This window comes from Haemaphysalis longicornis, unplaced genomic scaffold (genome assembly GCF_048455015.1).
Source record: "Haemaphysalis longicornis isolate Haplotype H1 unplaced genomic scaffold, Haemaphysalis longicornis Haplotype H1 scaffold_10, whole genome shotgun sequence".
NCBI classification, from domain to species: Eukaryota; Metazoa; Arthropoda; class Arachnida; order Ixodida; family Ixodidae; genus Haemaphysalis; species Haemaphysalis longicornis.
The window spans coordinates 14,227,888-14,250,761 of record NW_027526204.1 but is presented as its reverse complement, the minus strand read 5'-3'; the positions used below and the strand labels follow the sequence as shown (position 1 = coordinate 14,250,761).

The 22,874-nt window shown below is 48.2% G+C and overlaps 1 protein-coding gene across 1 annotated transcript in view; it reads left to right on the top strand.

The window, feature by feature from the left end:
- The first annotated feature begins 9,422 nt into the window (after positions 1-9,422).
- The window catches only part of LOC144159725 (uncharacterized), a 33,987-nt gene continuing 20,535 nt past the window's right edge, over positions 9,423-22,874 (top strand). The window contains exon 1 of the mRNA XM_077691428.1: positions 9,423-9,485. Coding sequence (XP_077547554.1) covers positions 9,423-9,485 — 63 coding nt within the window. The remainder of the gene's footprint in view (positions 9,486-22,874) is intronic.

The window sequence follows — 22,874 nt, the reverse complement described above, 5'->3', positions numbered from 1 at the left end:
CTGAGTGATATTTGCTTGCCTTTGGGAGAGGTCTGCAAGGGATGCTGCAGGAACGGTTTGGAGGTCCAGACCGCCTTGGGGTCGTAGCACGATTTTGATGTCGTCTTCTGGCAGAGGTTCTGCAGGCGGAGGTGGTTTCTTTTTAGGCAGTTCTCTGCGCTTGTGGGCGTGCTTGCCGGTCGTGGTGCTGTGCATGGGTTCTTTGGTTGAGAGTAGCTGACTGCCGGCGTTTTGGAGGTTCGGTGTTTTGGCTTGACGGCGGATGCGAACCCATCCGGGTTCATCTAGGGTTGCTGGGTCTATTGGCTGTCCTTCTACGGTGTATACCATGGCGTGGTGCGTATCACGGAGGGTACTGGGTGCAGGCGATGTGCGTCGCGCCGAGCGAACGCCCGCGTGGTTGGCAAAACCGGCAGGCGCCGCTGCCGAAGCGAGCGGCTGCGACGAACGCTTGTTGTGCAAGTTTCGATGATCTCAGCTCACCTTGGTTGGTATGCGGTGATAGCGGACGGGTAGCTGGTGATGTTGGCGCACGTTTTCGGTGGCTAAATCGCTTCGTTGAGGGCATGGGCGATCTCGAAGCGAGAGCGATGTGAAGACGCGTCCACTCGCTTTGGCCACCTGGCGGCCTTCCCTCTCAAATGTGCGAACCGTGCTCCCTTGAATGCACTGAATTATTGAAGCAATGCAAAGCTACCGATCCTTAGAACTGTTTTTAGATCATCATGTTTACAGCGGTGGACGATAGATAAAATTTCCTGGCTAGACTCTTCATCCATAAAAAAGTGCACACAATTCTAGATGCGACGCTGAGAGGAGCATCTCTTGCCGGGGGCCCTGTCCTGCGTCCGTCGTCGTAGTCGTCCGCGTCCGCACAGCTGCGTCTCTCCTCCGCTCACCCCTTCTACCGTCTCTCCTATGGCGAACACTCTCGCCCAACATCTGCGGGCGCGTGCAACACCACCTAGACTTTCAAGCCACCTAGACCTTCAAGGCCTGCGGAGTGCCGCCGTGACGTCACACAGCTGGGGCGGCCGCGCACCGCCCGCAGAGCACGGAGGCGGAGGCACTGAACAGGTTTAGTGCCGTGTCATTGCAAAAATTGTGGGGTCGTAGTATTGTTTCTGTACCCGTGCTTGGACATGACTCCATAGTTTGCCGACCATGTAACCCCAAGCTGTGTTGTTTGAGTAAACATATCGGTGGCCACAAAAATCGTTTGCACTGTTGCTCGCGAATACTTTCTTGTCTAACCATTAACCGCACTAACTATAAATCCGTCAGACAATAGGAGACTCCTCATTGATTACATCGTTGTGCATACATGGGATTTAAATGTGCTGAACTTGCAACTAACTCTAACGTTTTCAGCTACAACCGCAAACGAGGAGAAGTTAGATAGTTTTGAAGTGAAGTTATAAGCACAAAACATTAACACACGAAGCACACGAGCTCGTTTTGGATAGTTTTTGGGCAGTACAATGCAATACATGCTAAAAGACTCAACGTAAAGCTAAATTTCAATTTTACCTGTCCTTATTTTAAATATGTTCTTTTTGTCAAGTACGAACAACATCATTACGAATATTTTGTTGTAACATGCACACCATATTCAAGTTCACTGCCATGTGACAAAAAGTGCTGTGAGAGCGTAATGCACAGCAGGACCGTAAAACAGGATTATTATATGACTAACTGGCTGATCATTCGTGGACGCCATTATAAGGATAATGAAAAATGTTCTATTGTGCACGGACGTGTCTGCAGCCGATGCCTGTAAAAAGAGTGAGTCGGTAAGAGAAATTTTCACCTCAATAACGACTTTTAATTTTTTTGAAACCCATTAGAAGCAGTCCTTTACACACTACGCTGAAACTCGAAGGGGTCAGGACTACTTATCATATTTCGCAGGAAACGATGCGACCATGTTGAACTATTGCGCTTATCCTAAATTTGAGGGCATGTTGCTCCACATTCAGATAAAAGTATAACCACAAAATTACTCGAATTTTTTTATGAACCAGTTCACGTCAATCCTGAGCCATTTACTTTTTGCTACCGCGCGTAAAGTATTTCTAGGGGAATTAATACATCTAGATTAGTGAAACATGTGTTATTAGGACTGTCTTTGTGACTTCTCGGCAAGCAACCTTTTTTTTTGCAGCGAAACGTCCTAATGATGCCAGCTATCTTTTAAAAGCATGGAGATCGATCACTGCAAATACATTTGTGATGACTTTAAACAGATTTATTGCGCTAAAAGAACACCAGTGCTGCTGTGAACACAGTGACTCACTTGCTCAGCGTTTGAAGCTTACTTTCTTTTGTTTTTTCGCTAGCGTCTGCGATCTTGTCATTCAGTCGGCAACAGAAGTTCTTAAAGGGGCACTGACACAAAATTTTGAAGGCGAGATAACTTCGGAGATAGATTGGTGGGAACACATATACATCATCTGCAAAATATCAGCGGCGAATACAGCCTAGAACATATTTAAAATCAATTTTAAAGTGTGCGAAACGCAACCGAGCAGCCAGCAGAGGACCACGCGCAATCGACATCCCGAGGTTATTGTGTAAATAAACAACATCCAACACGTCACGAGTTTGTGTTTGCCGCTTCCGCACTGCCGGCGTTTTTCGCCGGCTCGCCCGGCTCGCCGCTCCAATCGGAGGGCCGGAGGGCGGAGCTTCTGCTCTCGAGAACGGACGACCCGATCGTTGGCGGCGGAGGTGCCGTGATTTCGTCAGCTCATCGGGCAGCTGGCCGCGACCAAAGTTCTACAGCGATTCCAGGCACTCTGTTTCTGTTACTGTTTATTACCATTGGATGCGAAAACGCGCCGGAAGCACGAAAAGCCCACTGAGCTAGCCGCACGGTCGCTGTGCAGGCGGCGGCCACGGCCGCGAAGTGGCCCAGGCCGGCGCAGGTAGCTCGAGTGATAGCTTGTTACCTCTGCACAAAATTGTCCCCAAGTCCCGACCATGGTGGCTTACATGAGAAAGGAGTTAATGATGCGATGGCGGGTTGCATTAAAAATTGTCATCTGCACCGCTTACGAGAGCGGCACTGGAATATCCGCCGCAGTGCTAAGCCGAACACATCTGTAGGCGGACCTGTAGGCAGACCGGCCGGCTGCTCCCAGCGCGCGTCTTGCCACCCACCGTCTCGAGCGTCGCGCGTCGTTCTTTAGCCGCGGTAGCATTTGCACTCGCAGCGCCTGCGTTACATCAGAGTCTTTCAATGTTTTACATTGAAGGACTCTGGTTACATCCACGGTCGCTTTTTAATTAAGCGCAAGATGCAAAATTTTTGTGTCAGTGCCCCTTTAAGCAAAATGCTTGTACTGCACCATAGCACATGCTTCAGTAGGAGCTCACCCTGGAGTTCAGTGTAGGTTGAAAGTCTTCTCGGCGTATCGCACCTATCCATTTTCGTCGCAACTCGTCCTCTTGAGGAAACCGAAGCACCGGCACTTTACACTCTGGTGTGTAATTTCTGCGACACCACGGAACTGATCACTTGCTCGGCATCACAAATTTAGTGCGCACCATCCCGGCAGAGTGACAAATGACAGGCACGAAGAGAAGCGTGGTCAGGATCATGCGCGCAGTACCATGCACGTGGGTGCAGTGAGAAAAAAAAGCTGACTGAGAACACAGCAGTTTCAGTTTACAGGCGCTTTCGAAAATAGTGCGGGGTAGGTATCATTCAACCTCCGTCGAACTTGCTTGCAAATAAAGACTGTAACTTATAAACATAAGTTTACGTTATCTTTGTCCACAATTTACCGAACAATCTGTTCTCATTCTACCGCAAAATATGCATCGCTATTTGATGTCGCTGCGCGAACTGACACAAACACGGGCATGCTGTGTGGCACTACTTTAAGCTCTTTACCCTGAAGTAAACTCGTTGTGAGGGGTGGCTATGAAAATTTGGTAAGTTGCGGTTAGTGAACTCTGCTGCCCAGCCACTACAAAGGATAAGCCGGGAAGTTATGCTGAGTGGGCGCGCCTTTTCTTTTCGTCCCCTTCTCGCTGGGCTTTTGTGGGCCCCATCGGGAGGCAATTAGCGTGTCTCGCGACAATGGCCGTCTTTCTGCTCCTGCACGTCCCTACCTCTGCCGGGACGGGGGACAGTGGAAGGGGTGGCCGGGCCCCGGAAAAGCTTGCAGGCGACGCCAGCAGAAAAGTATTTTGGCTTTGCAGGGAAGACGACCCTGTGCTCTGCCATGAAGCCCACTTTTTCAATAAGCCCCCGCCCGCCCCAGCCCGATGACGTAGGCCGCGTCGCACAAAAGATAATTTCGGCTTTATAGTCTAGGTGGTGTTGGCGCGTGGTGCAGCGCACTCTCATTCCACCGGTGGGCGGCACTGTGCGCATGTGCAGTACTCTCTCTCTCTCCGCGGTCTCCTCTCCTTTGGGTGCATGCCGCGCTCCGGCCGGTCTCTCAGTCGACGGTCGCCCGCGCTTGCGCTTGCTCTTTCGCCGTACCGACGATTGCTTGATGCGACGGTTCCTTTAATAAAGCCTCCGTCTAAACATCAACAACAACGTCTCTCATTTTGCTCAAAATTACGCCCGCATCCCCTCGCATGGAACCCAACTATGTGATTGAAACGCAATTCACGTTCACTACGCGTTTCACGCAATTCGGCTAATCGACCCAACGGAAACACCCAACGGAACCCCCTTCAGCGTCGCATCACAGCAGGGTTCCCGCGGGGGGAGGTGGGCGTAATTTTTTTTACAATCACTTTCTCTAAGCAAAAGAATCAAAACTCCTCCTAGCTTACAAGAAAAGTGAGAGTCGAAATGACTGTCGCCACCCACCATTACGTCTCACCCCCGTATTTACGTGTAGCAAGGAATAGCGTAAACGGATAGCGTCCTGTTGTGGATCTCTACTTTTGTAAGCGGCAGTATTCACCACGTCGACACGTAACTCGGTTTGAGAACTGTGCGTGGCACGTGATGTCAGCCGTGCCGCATTGTATAGCCCTATGTTGGCCTACATCCTTCCCGGGTTGACGCAAGGCCGACGCTGCGTATTCTTCATTTTTTTACTCGAATGATGACATTTCAAGCCGTCAATAACTGCTGCCGAACTACATCTAACGTCGATCAGTGAGCACTGTACAAACCATCATAGATGGAATTAATATTTGTTCCGAAAACCCTTGGGAGCGGTGAGTCACCCTTGAAAAAAACTAGAAATATCACATTTCAACCCCAATCTTCATTTTCACGTTAAATTTAAATAGCGAATGAAATTTAACGTACGTATACTCTGTTATCAGCACGTTACAACAATAATTCACATCTGCTAAGTCCTGCTTGTGTTCAGGGTGGGGGATGTTTACAGGCTTTATCTATAATTTATTGGAGCATATCTGCTCCAATAAATTGGAGCATAACGCTCCAATTTATTGGGGTGAAGCTAAAAATTTCACCCTAATATACAGTACACTCGCGATAATTCAAGCTCGTACAATTCAAACTTTCGTGTGATTCAAACAAATGTTAAAATCTTGGTTTCCTGCTGTTTCCAGTGTATTTTGAAGCCACCTAATTGAAACAGCTCAATTTTGTTAATTTCGTTGATTCGTACTTCTGGCTTCTTCATGCCGGAAAATATCTGTTCTTTATGTTGCTTCTAGCTTCACATTTGCATTGTGATATCAGTGACCTCGACAAATAAAGCCTAATAATAATACCTGCATACCACTGTAAAAGTAATGAACTGACGGCCGCTGCTGGCATCGAAAACTGTTTTGAACTCTCATGCGAAGACAAAGCAATCATACATTCGTTTTCTTTTTTGCAAAGTGTGAATGGCACTTTAGTATTGTGTGTGAATGCTGTAGTAAAATTACGCCCATCTTCCCGCGAGGGAACCCTGGTGTGATGCGACGCATCGGGGGGTTCAATTGGTGTTTCCGTTGGGTTGATTCTCTAATCGGGTGAACCGTGTTGTGACGCGAAGTCGAGCGAGAGCGAGCGCTGACTGAACCGCCGCAGCGCGCTACCCGCTTTATATTCACAGCGCCTGAAGGAGAGGAGACAGCGGAGGAGAGTAGCGCATGCGCGCACTTGCGCGACAGGAGCGGAGCGAAGCGAGTGAAGCGCGCGCACGCAGCTGTTGTTTGTGATAATGAGACGGAGTGAGAGTGTTGCGCACAGCTGTCGGAGAGAAGAGCGGAGGAGAGTCGCGCATGCGCAGGTAGCGTGCGGACGCCGCCGACGCCGACGCAGGAGGGACATGCCTCAAAGCAAGAGAGGCGTCGCATCTAATAAATATATGGGAATGTTTCATTGCAACACAAGTTGACTGACAAGTTGACAAGATGTTGCCCCGAGCTCTTTCGCTGAGAACTTGTGATAATTCAAACAAAATGATGAGGTCCGTTCCAGTTTGAATGGCCGGGAGCATGAGAATGTTCAATGTAATTGGTTCGGCAAGTTAACAAATGCACATCCGCTTCGTTCTGCTTACCACCAGGGCATTTAGGAAGCTTTTATAATACTTTGGTGTATTGAGGAGAAGTAAAAAAATCGGATATAATATTTTTCTCAGTTTCAGAATATATATATCCTGTATTGTCAGTGGCGTTTTTGGTGGCTCTTCTGCATTTGTTATGCTCAGCTGTGCTAAGGTTACTTGTGAATTCACTGACAAGTTTATTGAATTTTCTGCTCGGTTTCTCAATATAGTGCGACATAATTTCCAGAATGGCGTTTACGTTTCTCAGGGAATACGGAGAAAACCAGGATAACAAAATTATTAAGAAATAAATAATTAGATATAATTTCAAATATTCTGTCTTCACAGCTTCTGAGGACGCAACAAATGCGGGCTTCAGTTGCTTCCTCTGCAAGGGTTCCTGAGGAAGACAGGCATAAACGCGCTGCCATCCCCTACACGCAAGGCATCAGTGAAGCTCCTGCAAGGGTGTTAAAATTGCCCACGTGCCAACGAACAGGCTTAAGCGTGAAGGACGCTTTAGAAAAATCAAGATTACCTGGAGTTGTCTACAAAATTTTATGCAAGGATTGCGACGCATCCTACATAGGTGAAACTGGAAATTTTGAAAGAAAAATGCAACAGCACCAGAACGATGTCAAAAAAGGCAATGCAAGCTCAAATGCCTTGGCGGATCATCACCTGGCTACTGACCACGTCATCGATTGGGATTCAGCTAGCATAATCGCATCAGAGCATAATCGCATAATCGCACCCTGTCGACACGAATACTTTTAGAGTCAGTGGATAATCAAAACAACTAAAAACACGATTAACCGTGTGGGCCTTCTCTCTACGGCATGCCAAGGAATGAGGCACACTGCGGTTGCGTGAAAGAACTCTTTACTCACATGGAGCTCATTCTCAGTCCGCGTCCGGACACACACCGACACCAGCACCAGAAACACTCTGTGTCTCAACCCCCAGTCCCCGCGCGCGGTTCTTCTTCACCAGCGCCAGCTCCCCCACCTCGCCGCCCGCTGCCCCGTGTCCACCAGCGCCATCTCTCCGGCGCCGACGTCTCCAAGTTTTGCGGCCCGGTAGCCGCATGGCAGGCGAGGAGGACAAGGGAAGGGAGCTCGCGGCGTGAGGCTCTGGGCAACACCCTCTAGGCCAGAAGGTGTCGTGCCAAGGCGCTTCCCACGACCGGTCGCGGAGTAATCTTCCCGAGATATACACGCGCACTCTGCGCCTCCGAACCTATAAATAGTCGCGCCCTTTCACACCCCTTTTCATTGTGAACAATGGACCAGTAGGGGCCCCGAAACGTCTTTATGTGTTTTTGACAAGGCGAGCGCCTGCTTGTATTTCATCAATTTGAAATATTTCAAACAGCGTGTGTCAATAACGGCGCTCTGCCATTTCTTGACAGACCCATGGTGTACGAGGCTGCTGGCGGGTTTTGGGGCGAGGAAAAGGGTAAATATGACGTTGTAGTGTCAGTGAACTATCCTGCCGAGCCAAGTTCTTTTTTTTTTTCAAGGCGTTTAGGGGCCACAACTCTGTCTCATGGGTCATTACCGGGAGTACACATTGGATCTATACCAACGCTTCAGGTGACATGTAGGTCACAGCTGGGGATATCGGAATGCTTACTAAAACAGCTAACCCTGAAATACGCCCGCACCAAAAATTATGAATACAGGACAGACTATTCCATGTCACCTCTTCTGTGCTTAGAGTGAAGCATGAATTCTGGAGAAAAGCGCGTGTGGAGAGCTTGAACGATTACTCTCCATCTTGCTCGGATGCGTGCCAAGCGCGGCAAATGGGGAGTGATGGAGAATTTTCGCCTAAAACATTCTGCATATGCGCGCTATGTAAACATCGTTGTAGAGCCATTCCCTCTTCTTCCCTCGCCCTTACCCCGCCTTCTTTCCGAAATAGTGTATTTTCTGCTTAGGCTCACAATGGAAGCTCTTGATTAGCGTATAATGTAGCCTGGACGTCGTACTTTTGAGTCCGTACGTCTCATCCTACTTGAACTTTCGAGTTTAAACAATCACAAGACTAGTATACTGAAGACCTCTGCCTAGCCCCCCCTACGATTGCTGTTCGGCATTGCCAGCGGACCTGTGCACTGGGTTATGCCATGGATAGAATATACAGTCTGTTAGTGACAATGTCATTGTCATTCGTCAGTTCATAAAAGCACAGCCAAGAAAATGTCTCGAGAGCTATATGATCGGTTCAATTGCGGGGCCGCTTTTTTGGTGGTTGATATTTCTGGATGTAGGCCATGACGGGGAAAATATTTGAGGGAATAAATGGCACGCCAACGTACCGGAAAAAATGGTGACGTCCAGCTTATCCAAGAAACTAACTGCACGAACATGCACACTTATACTAATCCTAACCGCCATGTTTCCGACCTGCTTGCAGGGGGAATCCTAACGAAGGCGGACATGGCGCAGTACCAGCCCACTATTCACAGTCCAAGGATGCTTCAGCGCAAGCATGGCAGGATCATTCACTTATCCCCCGCCCCGGGGCTCTTCGAAATCAATGTTACTACGCAAGTTATCAACGATTTCCTGTTCACGGTTTGCGGCCGCTTTGTGGCCAGAGCTCTGCAGCTGCGCCCTTTTGCACAGCCAGTGTCAGAGAAGAATGAAAAATTTTTAAACGGCTGTCAACGTGCTGTCGCAGTTTTTATTGGGATTAGTGCCAGGTAGCACGGCTGTCGTTGCAAATGAGCAGTGCTATGCAGGACCACGACCTCAGAGGCTGGAGCGTCTCGCATGACGCGCGACATCACAATAGCCTGATACTTTTATCTCTCAAAATACATATAGTTAACGCTATTGCCCCGCCACCCAGGGGAAGAGTGAGACAAGGCCAATAGTAGTAGTATATTCTACCCACCTCCGCAACAGCAACGTTCAATTCTTTTGCAGCATGGGTCCAGACGGGAAGACCAGCAAGCGACGGCTACTTCAAGCCACCTCGGCAGTTGACACTGTAAGTGTGGCAGCTGGCGAAACGAATGTCGGTGGACAAAAGTGGGTGACCGCCGGGATCCGTTTCTTATTTTAAAATTACCCGAATTCGCGCGCGGGTTTTAGAAGCTTCCCGTTCGTTTTTGGACTTGGCATTGACCTAAACCGGTAAAGTTGGCACGTGCTACCTGTAATTTGTTGGGAAGGCTGTCAAAAGTAGTGACAACACCCACGCTTTCCCCCTTCATCACATCCATCAGACCCTGAAACTATGGCTTTTGCCGTCGCCGACGAACACCCAGGCCGTACAAGACGCAGTATGGGAGTATGCGCCCTGAACCCGCACAAAGACACTCGAGCATTGCAGACTCGGCGACGCAACACCACCGCTGGGACCGCCGTCTAGGTCCTTTGGATGGAAAGTTCTCGCTCTACTTCCCCGAATATGCTACGCGACCTGCATCCCTGATACAACTTATATCTTGCCAGCAAGAAGGCGGCGATACAGAGCACGCTTGTAATGCCACTTGAAATTATCTAGACTCTATGAGGGTTGTGATGGCTACCGAAAGCACAGTAACAACGAGTATACCAGAAATATTACAACAGAAGCAAAAATTGTCATATTTTGCTGGCAACGACTGCACCAGTATCTTAAGGGAAATCCTGGGATGCTTGCACTCATGCGCAAGACTTCCTTTGGGAAGCTGTTACAGGTGAGCATCGCCGGACACACAGTGAAGTTTCAGTTTCATTGTTTATTTGCATACTGACGGTGCTAGTAATCTTCTTCATATGCATCGAAGAGGCCGTCCTCTTCTTCGCGGTGAGTGGTGGATATAAAGTCATTCTCAGCATTGTAGACTCCCGCAATCTCAACTGGGGAAGCCTGCACTGTGTCGCGCAAGGCTTTAGCCATAGTGAAGCTGCAGGATTTCTTTATACGTGAGCACTGAAGGACACATCACCATGCATTTGTACGAGTTTCAAATTGTCTGTTTACATGTCCCGTCGTTGCTTTGCACTGTGCTAGTGGTAGTCATCTTCATATGCATCGATATCGTGGTGTTCATTACGCCAAGCATTACATGCGCGGCAGCGCTTGACGACAGCGCTCCAGTTTTTATCTTTCCGCTGAAGCCACTGGGCGCTACGGGGACTCGGCGTTCGCCGCTAGGCACGCGCTCACGAGCGCTCGGAATTTCCTCGCTTCTGGTGGGTTTTGCCATTTTTTGAACACGACAGTGTTTTATGCTGGAGTCCAACAAGATCTGACTGACGTCATGTTCGTCAGGGAAATGACATCGTCAGGAAAACTTACATGGACGCGGCTGCGCCGGGATTAGAACCGCGAACTCTTTCGCCACAACAGGGGGTACGAAGCGCTCTTCCGACTGCGCTATGAATTTTTTCGGGGGGCGCCTCCATACCACCACCTACATGTACGGGGGACGCGCAGCCTAACCTGCGGAGAATCCTGTAAGGTGAGACCACGGAGTAAGATCGACGCCGACTTGCGAATGTCGCGCTCGTGGCACGGCCCGCTGCTCCTTTCGCTGCAGCGGACCGCTGACAACCCGTTTGGTTTCGTTCGCACGAACAGCTTGCGAGCGCCTGTGGTTTCAGTTGGATTCACGCAATGCTCCGGCGCGTGCAATCCAGTGTGTGACATTGATGCATATAACAGTGCCATACTGACAAAATATAAATAGCGATGTGCAAGTTCATATCGATGCGCAATAAGCATTCAACTGCTCCTCTAAAGGCACATTTCACTTTCGTGTTTTACCGGTTCTTATGAAAGAGGGATCAACAACATTTTTTTTTTTGTTTTGCTAAAGGCACTGCGCGGCCGGAAACGCTCGCTGGTAGCCGCAAGGCACGCGCGCACGAGCGCTCCGCATTTTCTTTGTAATTTTTCCTGCAACGCGAACGTACGGCTTGTGCAATAGCTCCGCTGTTAAAGGGGACCTGCAATACTTTTTTCAACTTTTTTTTTAAATGTTAAAATTCTTACAGAACGTAGTCACCCGACACACCCAGTACTTAGGTTAGGGGGTCGCAAAAAACCTCAGCCAAAGATTACTGTTAACAAAACTGTTGCTGAGCTAGTTGGAGCATACTTTAAGAAAGAAGAAAGCGTGGTCAAAACTAGACGTGGACAAAGAAAACAAGGTAAGACATATACAGCTGCCAACTTCCAACTGTTTATTTAAAGGAAACCACACGAATATATACATGGCTTATCTAAACAGAAACAGCAGCAGCAACAAAAAAAATCAACCAAGGTATAATCATGCTATCAAGTGTAAAATGTGGTGACAATGGCTAAAATGAATAAGTGCAACACTTCTGAAAGACAACAAATCTACTACAGCCTCAAGAGCAATCAAGATGGTCCAATAGCGCGTGCGTGCATTCCAGGCGCAGACCAAACCGAAAAGAGGGAAGGACAACTGCGCGTGCTAAACTACACGCGGTGATTTAGAAATGACATTTTTTCCCTTCACGCTAGTGACGGCGTGCTGACAGACTTGTCGACGGCTCTTTTGACAAAAACCGCCTCGATCACCTCCCTTTCCGTTTTGTTTCTTGCTCTCCTCAGAAAGGTCGTCTTATCCAGGAGTGGCTCACACCCACAGCGCTTGCACTGGTCTGCGTGGTGCCCTCCCAAGTTGCTGCTGACGGCCAACTGGTGCTCTCTCGCGCGTTCGTTGAACCAACGTCCGGTCTGACCAATATGCACCCTTTCGCACTTCAAGAGGATACTGTAAATGACGTTGCTAACACACTCGGTGTATCGCGTTGCGTACTTGTTTGAGCATGACTCCGGTATCTGAATGGCCATCATAGGGCACACTTTAGCCAGTTTGCAGGGGGCGGAACACACAACGCGCACGTTATACCTGGATGCGACCTTCTTGACGCTGCGCGAAAGCCTGTGGATGTACGGTATTACACGCGTTTTCATTTTCCCCTTCTTTTCCTGCACTTTTAAAGACGATATATTCCTTCTTGGGCTACTTAAATCCAGAAATTTTGGTCTGTCTGTCTGTGACTCGATTCAGCCACCCGCCCAAAGTAAAACAATGCCTGAGCAATAGTCTTATATAGTCACAGCTAAATGTATCCGTCTAAGTTCCGTGTAATGTTCATACTTGTCAACATTGTTGAAGAAGAATACGGCATTACGCAACTATAAGACAACAAATTATAAAAAATGAAATCATAAATGCTTGATTTTCGTGAAATTAAATACTTTATCAACTGCAGAAAAAAAATCACTCCGCAGTCACCCACTGTCGGCCGCGCCACTATAACGTCTGGCGCCATTTTAAGAAATCAACCGGCAACAGTTAGGAAAGGTTCCACTAGATAGGTTCCACGTTCTGCTTGCAACGCACGTGGAGTAAGGAAACCTGGTTGTATAAACGTTGATGTAGGGCGCCTCAATTAACGCGCGTCTTCGCCGTACCACAGCGTTGGCATCGAGACACCCGTCCTGGAGCAGTGGAACGCGGTAAATTTGAAATGATTTAAGCAAAACTTTGCCGTCTTTACCTTGGGGGAAGCGCGACGCAAGAGGAACACTATGACAGGTGAACGGGAAAGCGAGGGGAGGCATTTACTTGGAAAAAGTCGATAAAGACTATCGTGTTTTGTCGACATTTGCAACGAAAGGAGTAGATGCGCAGCCAATTTTTTTTTACCGTGCTTCATCTTCTGGAGGATGCTTTCAGACACACTTGTGATAACGGTGGGAGGAAATTGGGCGGCTTCCAAGCGGCCGATCTGATTGCTAAAACTTGCAATCAGATTGTGCTCGCAGGATTTCGTTAAGGCCGAATTAAGGCATGTAGTGGCTATTCCCCTCTGTATTAGCTTGGAATGCGCGCTGTCGTATGGAAGAAGGCTTTTTTTCGTTCTTGGGTAGTACATCCAACACGTGTGGTCCTTTGCGAAGGTGAGTTTGAGGTCCAAAAATTGTATCGTATTCCCCTGAGGCACCCCATTCAGATAAAAAGGTATTAGTCACATCCGCCACGGCAACGTCAAGGTTAGAATCAGTCAAATTTAAAAGCACAAGGTAGTCGTCCACATATCTAAAAATTCTAAGCACATAAAATTAAAATTAAAATTGGCGATTTTTGCATCAATGCGCTTGTCAATGTATGCTAGGTAAATGCCACACAAAACCGGGGCAACAGATAAACCAATGCAAATAACATCTTTTTGGACATAGAATGAATTATTGAAACACACGATGATGAACGTGATTTACACTTCTAAAATCTCTAAAAACTGCTCTATGATCATCCCAGCATTGTTCTGGAACTCAACTTCACCCGACGCCTCTATTGTTTCACGCACTGCTCTAAACAAGCCCTGTTGGGGGTACAGAATAAAGCAGATCTTGCACATCAATTGAAAAACCATTGTTTACAGACACCAACTCGTCTTCCGCAAGATCTTGCACAAGTTCGGTCGAGCTACGCACCAAGAAAGGGTCCTCCAGGGTAAGCTTGGTAAGAATGCGCTGAAGATACGTGCTGACCTCGTTTTGCCAGGATCCACTCTCAGATATAAGTGGGCACTCTGGCTTGTGCGTCTTGCCCGCAAAGAAAACTTCCAGGTCGCTCTTCTTGGCCTTGGTGGCAGCCTTTCGGTGTTTCTCTAAATTTCGGGTTTTCTAGCGACCGGAGGACCATGGCCTTTTGCTTCTTTGGTATATCTTGGGAGGGTCTGAAGTTCTTTTGTATCGCCTCGTTAGCCTTAGCATCAAACATTCCTAGGGCCGTTCTTACAAACCCCCTTCCTTGTCGGCTACAACAATAGTTAACCCTTCATCTTCCAAGCATTTGACAACCTTTCCAAACGGAGGTTTTTTAAATGGCTTGACACAGTTCGCAGAAGGCAGTCGACCACGTCTCCAGTGGCTCGTTCCCCGTCCTGCTCGCACGTACGGCTCGCTACACCTCGGACCATGGCTACAAGTTGAGTCCTTCTTGAGGCGGGTTCGTAGCTGAAATTTGGGCCCTTTCCCAAAACCTGTTGCACATCACTCGAGGCAGAAGCGCCCCAGAGAAAGGTTACAGATAACGTTCGTGCAGCCACCCGGCCTCCTGGTGGAAGCTCGATGCGGGTACGCTGCCAAAAGAACTCCGTGCTCTGCGCCACCAGCAGTTGAAATTCTCGCAGGCTTCCACAGCCACTATCTCGTTCGACCAAGGCCCTCAACCAGTCATTGTAAAGGCGGACCTGGTGCCACAACTCAGACTTGAGCACCGTACAAATTCTTCGGGCGTGGCCCCATGACGGTTCTTGATTTCCAAACTTCCAGTGGCACCACCTTCCGCTTGATGCAGTAGGATAGTAGTCTCGACCGGCAATCAGGAGCAGCAATGAGGTTAACGCAAGTGAAAATTTGACTTCGCGTGGTTTGTTCAACGAACGTTTGTTCAACGAACGTGCCAGAGAACACCGGTTCGCCGCCAGCAGCAACTTGGGAGGGCACCTCGCAGACCACTGCAAGCGCTGTGGGCGTGAGCCACTCATGGATAAGATGACCTTTCTGAGGAGAGCAAGAAACAAAACGGAAAGGGAGGTGGTCAAGGCGGTTTTTATCAAAAGAGCCGGCGACAAGTGTGTCAGCATGCCGTCACTAGCGTTAAGTGAAAAAGAAACGTCATTTTTAAACCACAGCGTTTAGTTTAGCACGCGCAGTTGTGCTTCCCTCTTTTCGGTTTGGTCTGCGCCTGGAATGCACGCACGCGCTATTGGACCATCTTGATTGCTCTTGAGGCTGAAGTAGATTTGTTGTCATTCTTTCAGCGGTGTTGCACTTATTCATTTTAGTCATTGTCACCACCTTTTACACTTGGTAGCATGATTATACTTTGGTTGATTTTTTTGTTGTTGTTTCTGTTTAGATAAGTCATGTATAAATTCGTGTGGTTTCCTTTAAATAAACAGTTCGAAGTTGGCGCCTGTATATGTCTTACCTTGTTTTCTTGGTCCACGTGTAGTTTGCGCCACGTTTTCTTCTTTCTTAAATATTACTGCTCTATGCCCATCAGATAATTTGCAAACTCACTCAAAAGATTTTTCTCTCTATCTGGTTCTTGACGTTCTTCGACGGCTCGAATTACGTCACTAAGGCCATGTAGCGGCTGCTGACCGGTTTTACTTCAGTTGCAGCAATGAGCGCTTTTCGGTAACAACATTAAAAAAGAAGCCAGAAAAACAAAGCAGAAACGAAAGGCGTATCTGTTGCGACGAGCAAATCACGCAGTGCCGCTGCGTGCTGGCGATAACTAGCTTTCGCTGTGCTTCCAGACGCGAAGCCAAGAGTGAAAGCGTTTATCGAAAGTGTTGCAGGGTCCCTTTAAAGAGGAAATGAAACGTTTTTTTAAGAGGTCATGGTGATGATTCAGGCAGCCCTAGGCTAGGCTCACTTCTGAAATGCCGAGATCCAGCTCTTTCCTGGTGTCGATTACCAGGGGAAGCTGGTGAGCGGAGGAGGTAGCCTGAGTCAGCTCGGTCGTATTGGGAGGTGATGTTTCTCAGCAGCGACAGTTTGACAAAAAAACCAGGGGGCATTACCAAAGTATCCGAAATTATTGGAGTGTCCCCGCAATGGCTACAAAATGGTAGTAAAGGTCTAGCTTCTGTAATGTGCCCAGGGTGGGTAGGACGTTTTGGCTGACGAAGTACGGCACCTTTTTGCCTGGTTAGGCCGTTTCTCGAGGTCGCACACTTTCCTCTATTGATTTTTATTGCGGACATCTACCACGGGGCCTCAAAGCAGTAAAAAGCTAAGTGGTCAATTTGACAACCAGGCATAAAGAGAAACAATATAGAAGAGCAGTGATGAGAGGCACGCGGCTTCATTCACTACCTATTTTTGTATAGGCCAGTCCGACCCGGAAAGTCCAACAGGTGGTGCAATGTAGCTTACGGAAAGGACAGAAGGTAGTAAGAGGAGGTTGAGGTCACGACAGGGCTAGATCCCGATGTTGCACGATAACCAGGCGTAAGTACAACACCCGGGCGGATGCAATGTAGCTTCCGCAAGGAACGCAGTCCGGGTGGACGTTGAAGTCACCACACGGCTAGACGTCGATGTTGCACGATGCGGAGGCGTAAGCGTAACAGCCGGGGGGATCCAGTGTAGCTTGGGTGTTGGAAGCAGACCACTTTGCGCGATAGGGATTTTACTGTGAGCTGCAATATCTTCACTAAAGACCTGTTGACATCACCAGCCCAATTCCCGAGACATTGACCTTTGCAGCTTTCTGAGGACTACCTCACATATACCTCACATATACCTCACCTCACATACCTCACATTACCTCAAATAATGGCTGGCGTGTGGGCCTCTGCTGTTGATTCACCACACACGCTGGCAGTCCCCGAGGCGTGGATACACTGCGTCACAAAAAAAGCCTGCGAATTTACCCTCTGTACTGGATGTGCGGGAATGCTAGAGTTTCTCGCAAATGTGCGTATTAGTTTACATAGCCAGACAGCTAGCACGTGCACGTTGCTAGGTGAGCCATCCTTTGTGAAGAATACAGGAACTGAGAAACACCGCCAGGGAATGTCCACTTTCAACAGCACCTTGCATTTACTGCACGTTTCAAGCAGGGTTTTATGGAAAAGTTTCTCAGCCTAATATTTTGTTCGTACAGTCAGCATTACCGATCACAGTGTTATGCCCAGATATAAACTCGCAAATCGCAGACAGGGTTGACAATCGAGGAAAAGGGAAGCAGTGGCTGTTGCGTCGACAAACAAGAGACAAGAGACATGTTCAGAAACACTTCCGGACGTATAACAGACGTATTTATACCAGTTTTCAGGAAGTCACGGCATGCTTAGTTTAAATTGAATGTTTTGCAGGGAGTATTCGAGGAGAGTGAGCGAAAATTTCATTACTGAACTTCTTTCCGCCGTTAAGACATACAAGGCCAGAAAGCCGTCTTATTGGGGAATAACACCTGAGATCCCTGGTGTCTTGTCTTTCGTATTACAAACTTTTTCTCGGTGATCCAAGTTTTGCACAGTCACTTTCACGTGCCCTACGGTGCCTGCTCAGCAGAGATAAATGACTTTTACTATTTCATCCCCTGCGAAAAGCATTATATGGGAAAGCGTTACATATGTATGCAAAGACCGGTTTGTGTCCATACTGTTCAAGACGCGCCAGGCATCAATGCCAATGGCTTTCTGGATTTGCTGTCTAGGTACCTGAAGTCAATGTGTGCGCAGGGAAACAAAAAATTTTTTTCAAAAAAAATTCTGTGCCCTTCCTTTTTGTTAAGAAAAATAGCCAGGGAAGGGGGAAGCAGTCAATGTATTGCAAGAAGCAAAATACGTTTGTTCGTAATTTGCGTTCGAGAGCACTTCTACCGAAATTAGCTGAATGAAACATGGGAGTTTTAAAGGTTGACTTTAGCGGACAAACGAAGGGCTGTCCGATTTCCTCTTGTGCCGTAGTAATTTCTCCGTCTGTGTACGCATGAACCCTAACTACTCGAACGCGGAGGACACCCGTCAGGTCGCATTGGACAGTGAGACTCCCACGCTGAAATCTCCCATTAGCACAAGGGGCATTGCGTCGGCGATCGCATGAATCCCCGCTGCGCGTGCCATCCCTTCCCTCCGTTGGCGCATAACCGGCGCACTGTGGAAGTGTGGCTTCCATTGCACCCACAAAACGAGAACTGGACTACCTGACTGGGGAATATGCGAATACTGGTAGTTTTGTGGCTTCTTTTAGGTGCGGAGTACCTTAGGACCGCACAATGTCCGTCCGCGCCCGTGCGCATGGCATTTACAATCGCAAAAAAATCACACAGGCACCGGCAGGATTCAAGCCTGCGTATGGTAGACCAGAGTTAGTGTCAGTCAACTTACCCATTGGGCTACAGACCGTGAGTTACTACCCGAGAGTCAAACGGCTTACTCCCTGGCCTGTAACGGTGCGGTTAAGGCTGAAAGTTGGGCTAGTTGGAGTTGACTTAGAACCATTTGACCAGCGAAAAACCGGATAGGGACCTCGAAAGAAGTAGACGAGACAATCGCTAGACGGGACAATCACCAGTTGAATTCTAGAGATTGTCTTGTCTACTTCTTTCTAGGTCCCTGTCCGTTTTTTCGCTGGTAAAATGGTTCTGTAACGGTGCGGAGTACCTTAGGACGTCCCAATGTCTGTCCGCGTCCATCCGTGCGCACACCACCATCAAGCGAAATTCGATTTGAGCCGTGAGTTGCAGTTTTGTTTAGGGAATAATCAAAGTGAAACTCATGGCTCAAATCGAATGATGGGCGGGGCGCAAGTCGAATGTCACTGGGGGCGCAACTTGGATATCATTTCCAGTACCCGTACTCCGCACCCTCGCCATCATCCACGGTGTGGAGATGCTGCCATTTTTCTATCTCTTGTTTTTAGTTTTTTTCTGTTTTCTGTATGGTTTTGTGTATGCAGTGTGTTGCTAAGAGAAAATAATTGTGAGTCAGCGCTTCGTTCTCCCTTCTTCTATCGTCTTTGAGTTTATTGCTTGCGCTGTGCTGTAACGTGCCGAGTCAATTTAGCCGAGAACTCTTCAGTATGCCAACTTGAGCGCCTTTTCTTAACCCTGGGCGTCATATTTCTGCTTCTGCTTGCCTTGGTGTACTCATGCTATGGCATTGCAGGGCCGTCGTAGGGTGTCATATCGTAGGCGAGGTGGCAGCTAATCTTTTATTTATTTATTTATTTATTTATTTATTTATTTATTTATTTATTTATTTATTTATTTATTTATTTATTTAATATTGTAACCCGCCGCGGTGGCTCAGTGGCTAAGGCGTTGCGCTGCAGAGCACGCACGAGGTCGCGGGTTCGATTCCCGGCCGCGGCGGCCGCTTTTCCGATGGAGACGAAATGCAAAAACGCCCGTGTGTACGAGATTTCGGCGCACGATAAAGATCCCCAGGTGGTCAAAATTAATCCGTAGCCCTCCACTACGGCGCGCCTCATCGCCTGCGTTGCGTCGGCGCGTTAAACCCTGCAATCATCATCATCATCAATAAAAATACCCATAAAAAATACACCGGCGTGCAACACAACGAATAGCGTATTCAGGCATCGAGACATATTATAACGGCAAAACAGTAACAAAAACACAGTAATAGCCAGAAAAACGATAAACAGCCAAAATGGCATGGTCAATGTACAGTTATCAAAAGTGCCAACAATAACAAAGAAGTGAAACCCAGCCTTTGCACGGAGCGGCAGACTACGATAGACACCGCCGCATCTGCTGCTGACAATCGGTGCTCCCGATGCGGACTTTCTGCACTCGGCAGCTCCAGCGCATGCGCACCACCCCGCCGATTACCTCGGACGCCGTATCAAGCTGCCGCTCTATGCATAAGCGCGCACCTCGTTCTCTGTTGTTGTCAACACATTTCATGACTGTACACAAAGGTGTAGACTATGGTTGAAGCTGTTTACACAGAAGTGAGCGGATAGGGGTGATTTAAGCAATTTATTATCAGGTATGGACACTCGCGGTTCGGGAAGGTGGTTCCAATCTCTTATAGTATGAGGGAAAAATGTGTGATGAAAGCTGTTGGTGTCGCATGCGAATGGTGTGATCTTGTGGTGACGATCGAGGCGTTGGAAAATATAGGAATGACTTGACAGGAAGGTATCGCGTGAAGCGGAATGATATTATATTTTATGAAGCAAACATAAGTGCACGAGTTGGTGGCGTAGCGCGAGATCTGGTAAAAGTAAGGCAGATTTCATTATGGAAACGCTTGCAGTACGGTGATAATTACTTAAAATGAAACTCGCCGAGCGATGTTGTATTACTTCAACTGCGGTTGTTAGTAAATTAATTCTGCGGTCCCAGATAGCGGCACCGTAATCTAATTATTGTCTAATTCAGGTTTTGTAAAGGAGTAGTTTTAGCATGAAGGTATATTGCGATAGTTTCTTCTTAGGTAGCCAAGTGTTCGGTTTGCGTAAGCAATTACGTTGTTAGTGTGCTGTTCCCCAGAAAGGTTGTTTGATATATAAACACCCACCTATATGTATTCACTGAGTGTAATAGCGTATTTTGAATAGAGTAATTAAAATAACGGTAGTTCTTCCTGGGCACGTGCAATACTTGGCATTTATTAATGTTGAGGGTCAAGAGCCAATATTCGCACCATCTCGTGATGGTATCAAAGTCATTATGAAGTACAATTAAAGCGGATAGTTGGGCGAGTTGGTTACTGACTAATGACTGACTAATACTTCTAGCGAAATTTAACACGGACGAAGAAGCAAAAAAACGAAACATTCTTAAGTAAATTAACGTCATTAGTGTTCTAGATTTCGTGGCATATAACACAATCATCGGCGTAAAGATTATTTGAACCCCGCACGGGGCACCTTGAGTAATCTTGGTGACGGTGTTGGCGACATCGCGGACTCCGAGCCCCCAAACATAAGCTGGAACCAACCATGGCGATGTGTTGTAATGTGAAGGGTAGAAACCTCGAGCGGTGGCCGTCGGAGCCCAGGTCAAGCTCCGGCGGATGGGCTCCCTCTATGTTTACCAGGCAGGGAGCTCCGGGGCCTCTCAAGCTACCAGTGTAAGGTTTGAGAAGAAAGAACCCCCGTCCTCTGCTTTTATACTATAGCTTATGGTATTCTCTAAACCCCCCAAACCAAATGATCGGGCCCTTAAAAGGGCCCGCACCGAAGTAACTTTCAAACCTTTTCTGAACCCCTGTAAGTTGAACATCAGTCCTTCTTGTTGCAAAGTTTCTTGAAAGTGTTGCTGGGAAGAACTACATGGTGAAAAAACTTCTGGAGATGTGCTGATTGAAGTCAACCACAAAAAGCAGGCCAATAAGCTCCTACAGCTAACTAACATCGATGGTCTAGAAATTACAATCACACCTCACAGAACCCTAAACTCTTCTCAAGGCGTCATCTTCGAGCTCGATCTAGTCAACAAAACCAAAACTGACATTCTTGCAGGACTGCGTGGCCAAGGGGTCACAGCAGTCCGGTGCGTCACAATAAGACGAAAGGGCAAAGAGATCAAAGCAAAGCACGCAATTTTGACCTCTGACAGAACTCCACTGCCACAATCCGTGACGGCAGGTTACCTGCGATGTCCCACGCGCCCGTATGTGCCAAACCCACGCCGCTGCTACAAATGCAAACGGTATGTGCATGGTACGAAGTCTTGCCGGGGGAGACCAATATGTGCAAAGTGTGGTCAACCTGACCATCTTACAGACAACTGTGACGCAACTTCACCTGTCCCAACAGCCATGGACCTCACGCAGCATATTCACAATATTGCGAAACGTTCAAACGAGAAAAACAAATCATCACATTGAAGGTAAATGAAAACATCAGATTTCTGGAGGCCCGGAACAGGTTTGCACTCTTCAGCTCGGAAGTTACGCTGACGCTGCTCGCCGGGTAACGGAGCGGCGCCTGGTTTCGGCGGCGACGCAATGCAGCTCACCTGACTTGCTCCCGCCCCCGACCCCATGAGGCTGCCTGCGGCAGCCGCCGTGGTCACCACGCCACTTGCTGGACCGGCAGTGGTTGAGGTGGCCACTCATGCTGATGGGAGCGTAGTCACTCCTGTTCCTGCCTCACAGGCCTCGAGCAAACCCGAGAGCCCTGAGGGAATGGACACGAAGGGAACCGCGCCCTCTCCAAACCTCGCCCCACCACCTGTCCTGCCCGTGGCCCCCACTACGCCCTCGGCAGTGGTGGCTGAAGAGAAAAGCGCCCTAAAGAGTGCTACATCCAGGTCCAGGGAGCCCAGTCTGCCGGGCACACCCAGGACAACTGAAGATGAGATGGACGTCGGACCGTATCTGCCTGCATCGCAGCGCAAGGAACGGCCTCCGACGTCCAAGCCAAAGGACAGACCCAAAAAGCCCCTTCCAAGAGTACAAGCCCCGAGAGATAAAACATGAATACACACTCATACAAAAATTCCATTTGCTCTTAAATGGCTGCAATGGGAAGACAAAATATCATCCAATGGAACTGCAGAGGCCTCCTTAAAAATCTTGATGTGTACGAGTTGCTGCATGCCAACCAAACAAGTGTCATGTGCTTACAAGAAACACATTTAAACAGAAAACATACCAACTTCCTCAACAATTATTCGGTTTTCAGAAAGGACAGAGAGGGGTGCCCAACTTCTGCTGGTGGTGTGGCCATAATCGCACAAAATCCCTTAGCATGTCATCCAGTCACTCTGAGCACTGTCCTTGAATCTGTTGCAATCCGAACGATAATCTTTCACAGGCTAGTAACAGTATGCTCCATACACATCCCTCCTGATTATCAGCTAACAAGTTCTGATTTCGAAACTCTGATAGATCAGCTACCTGA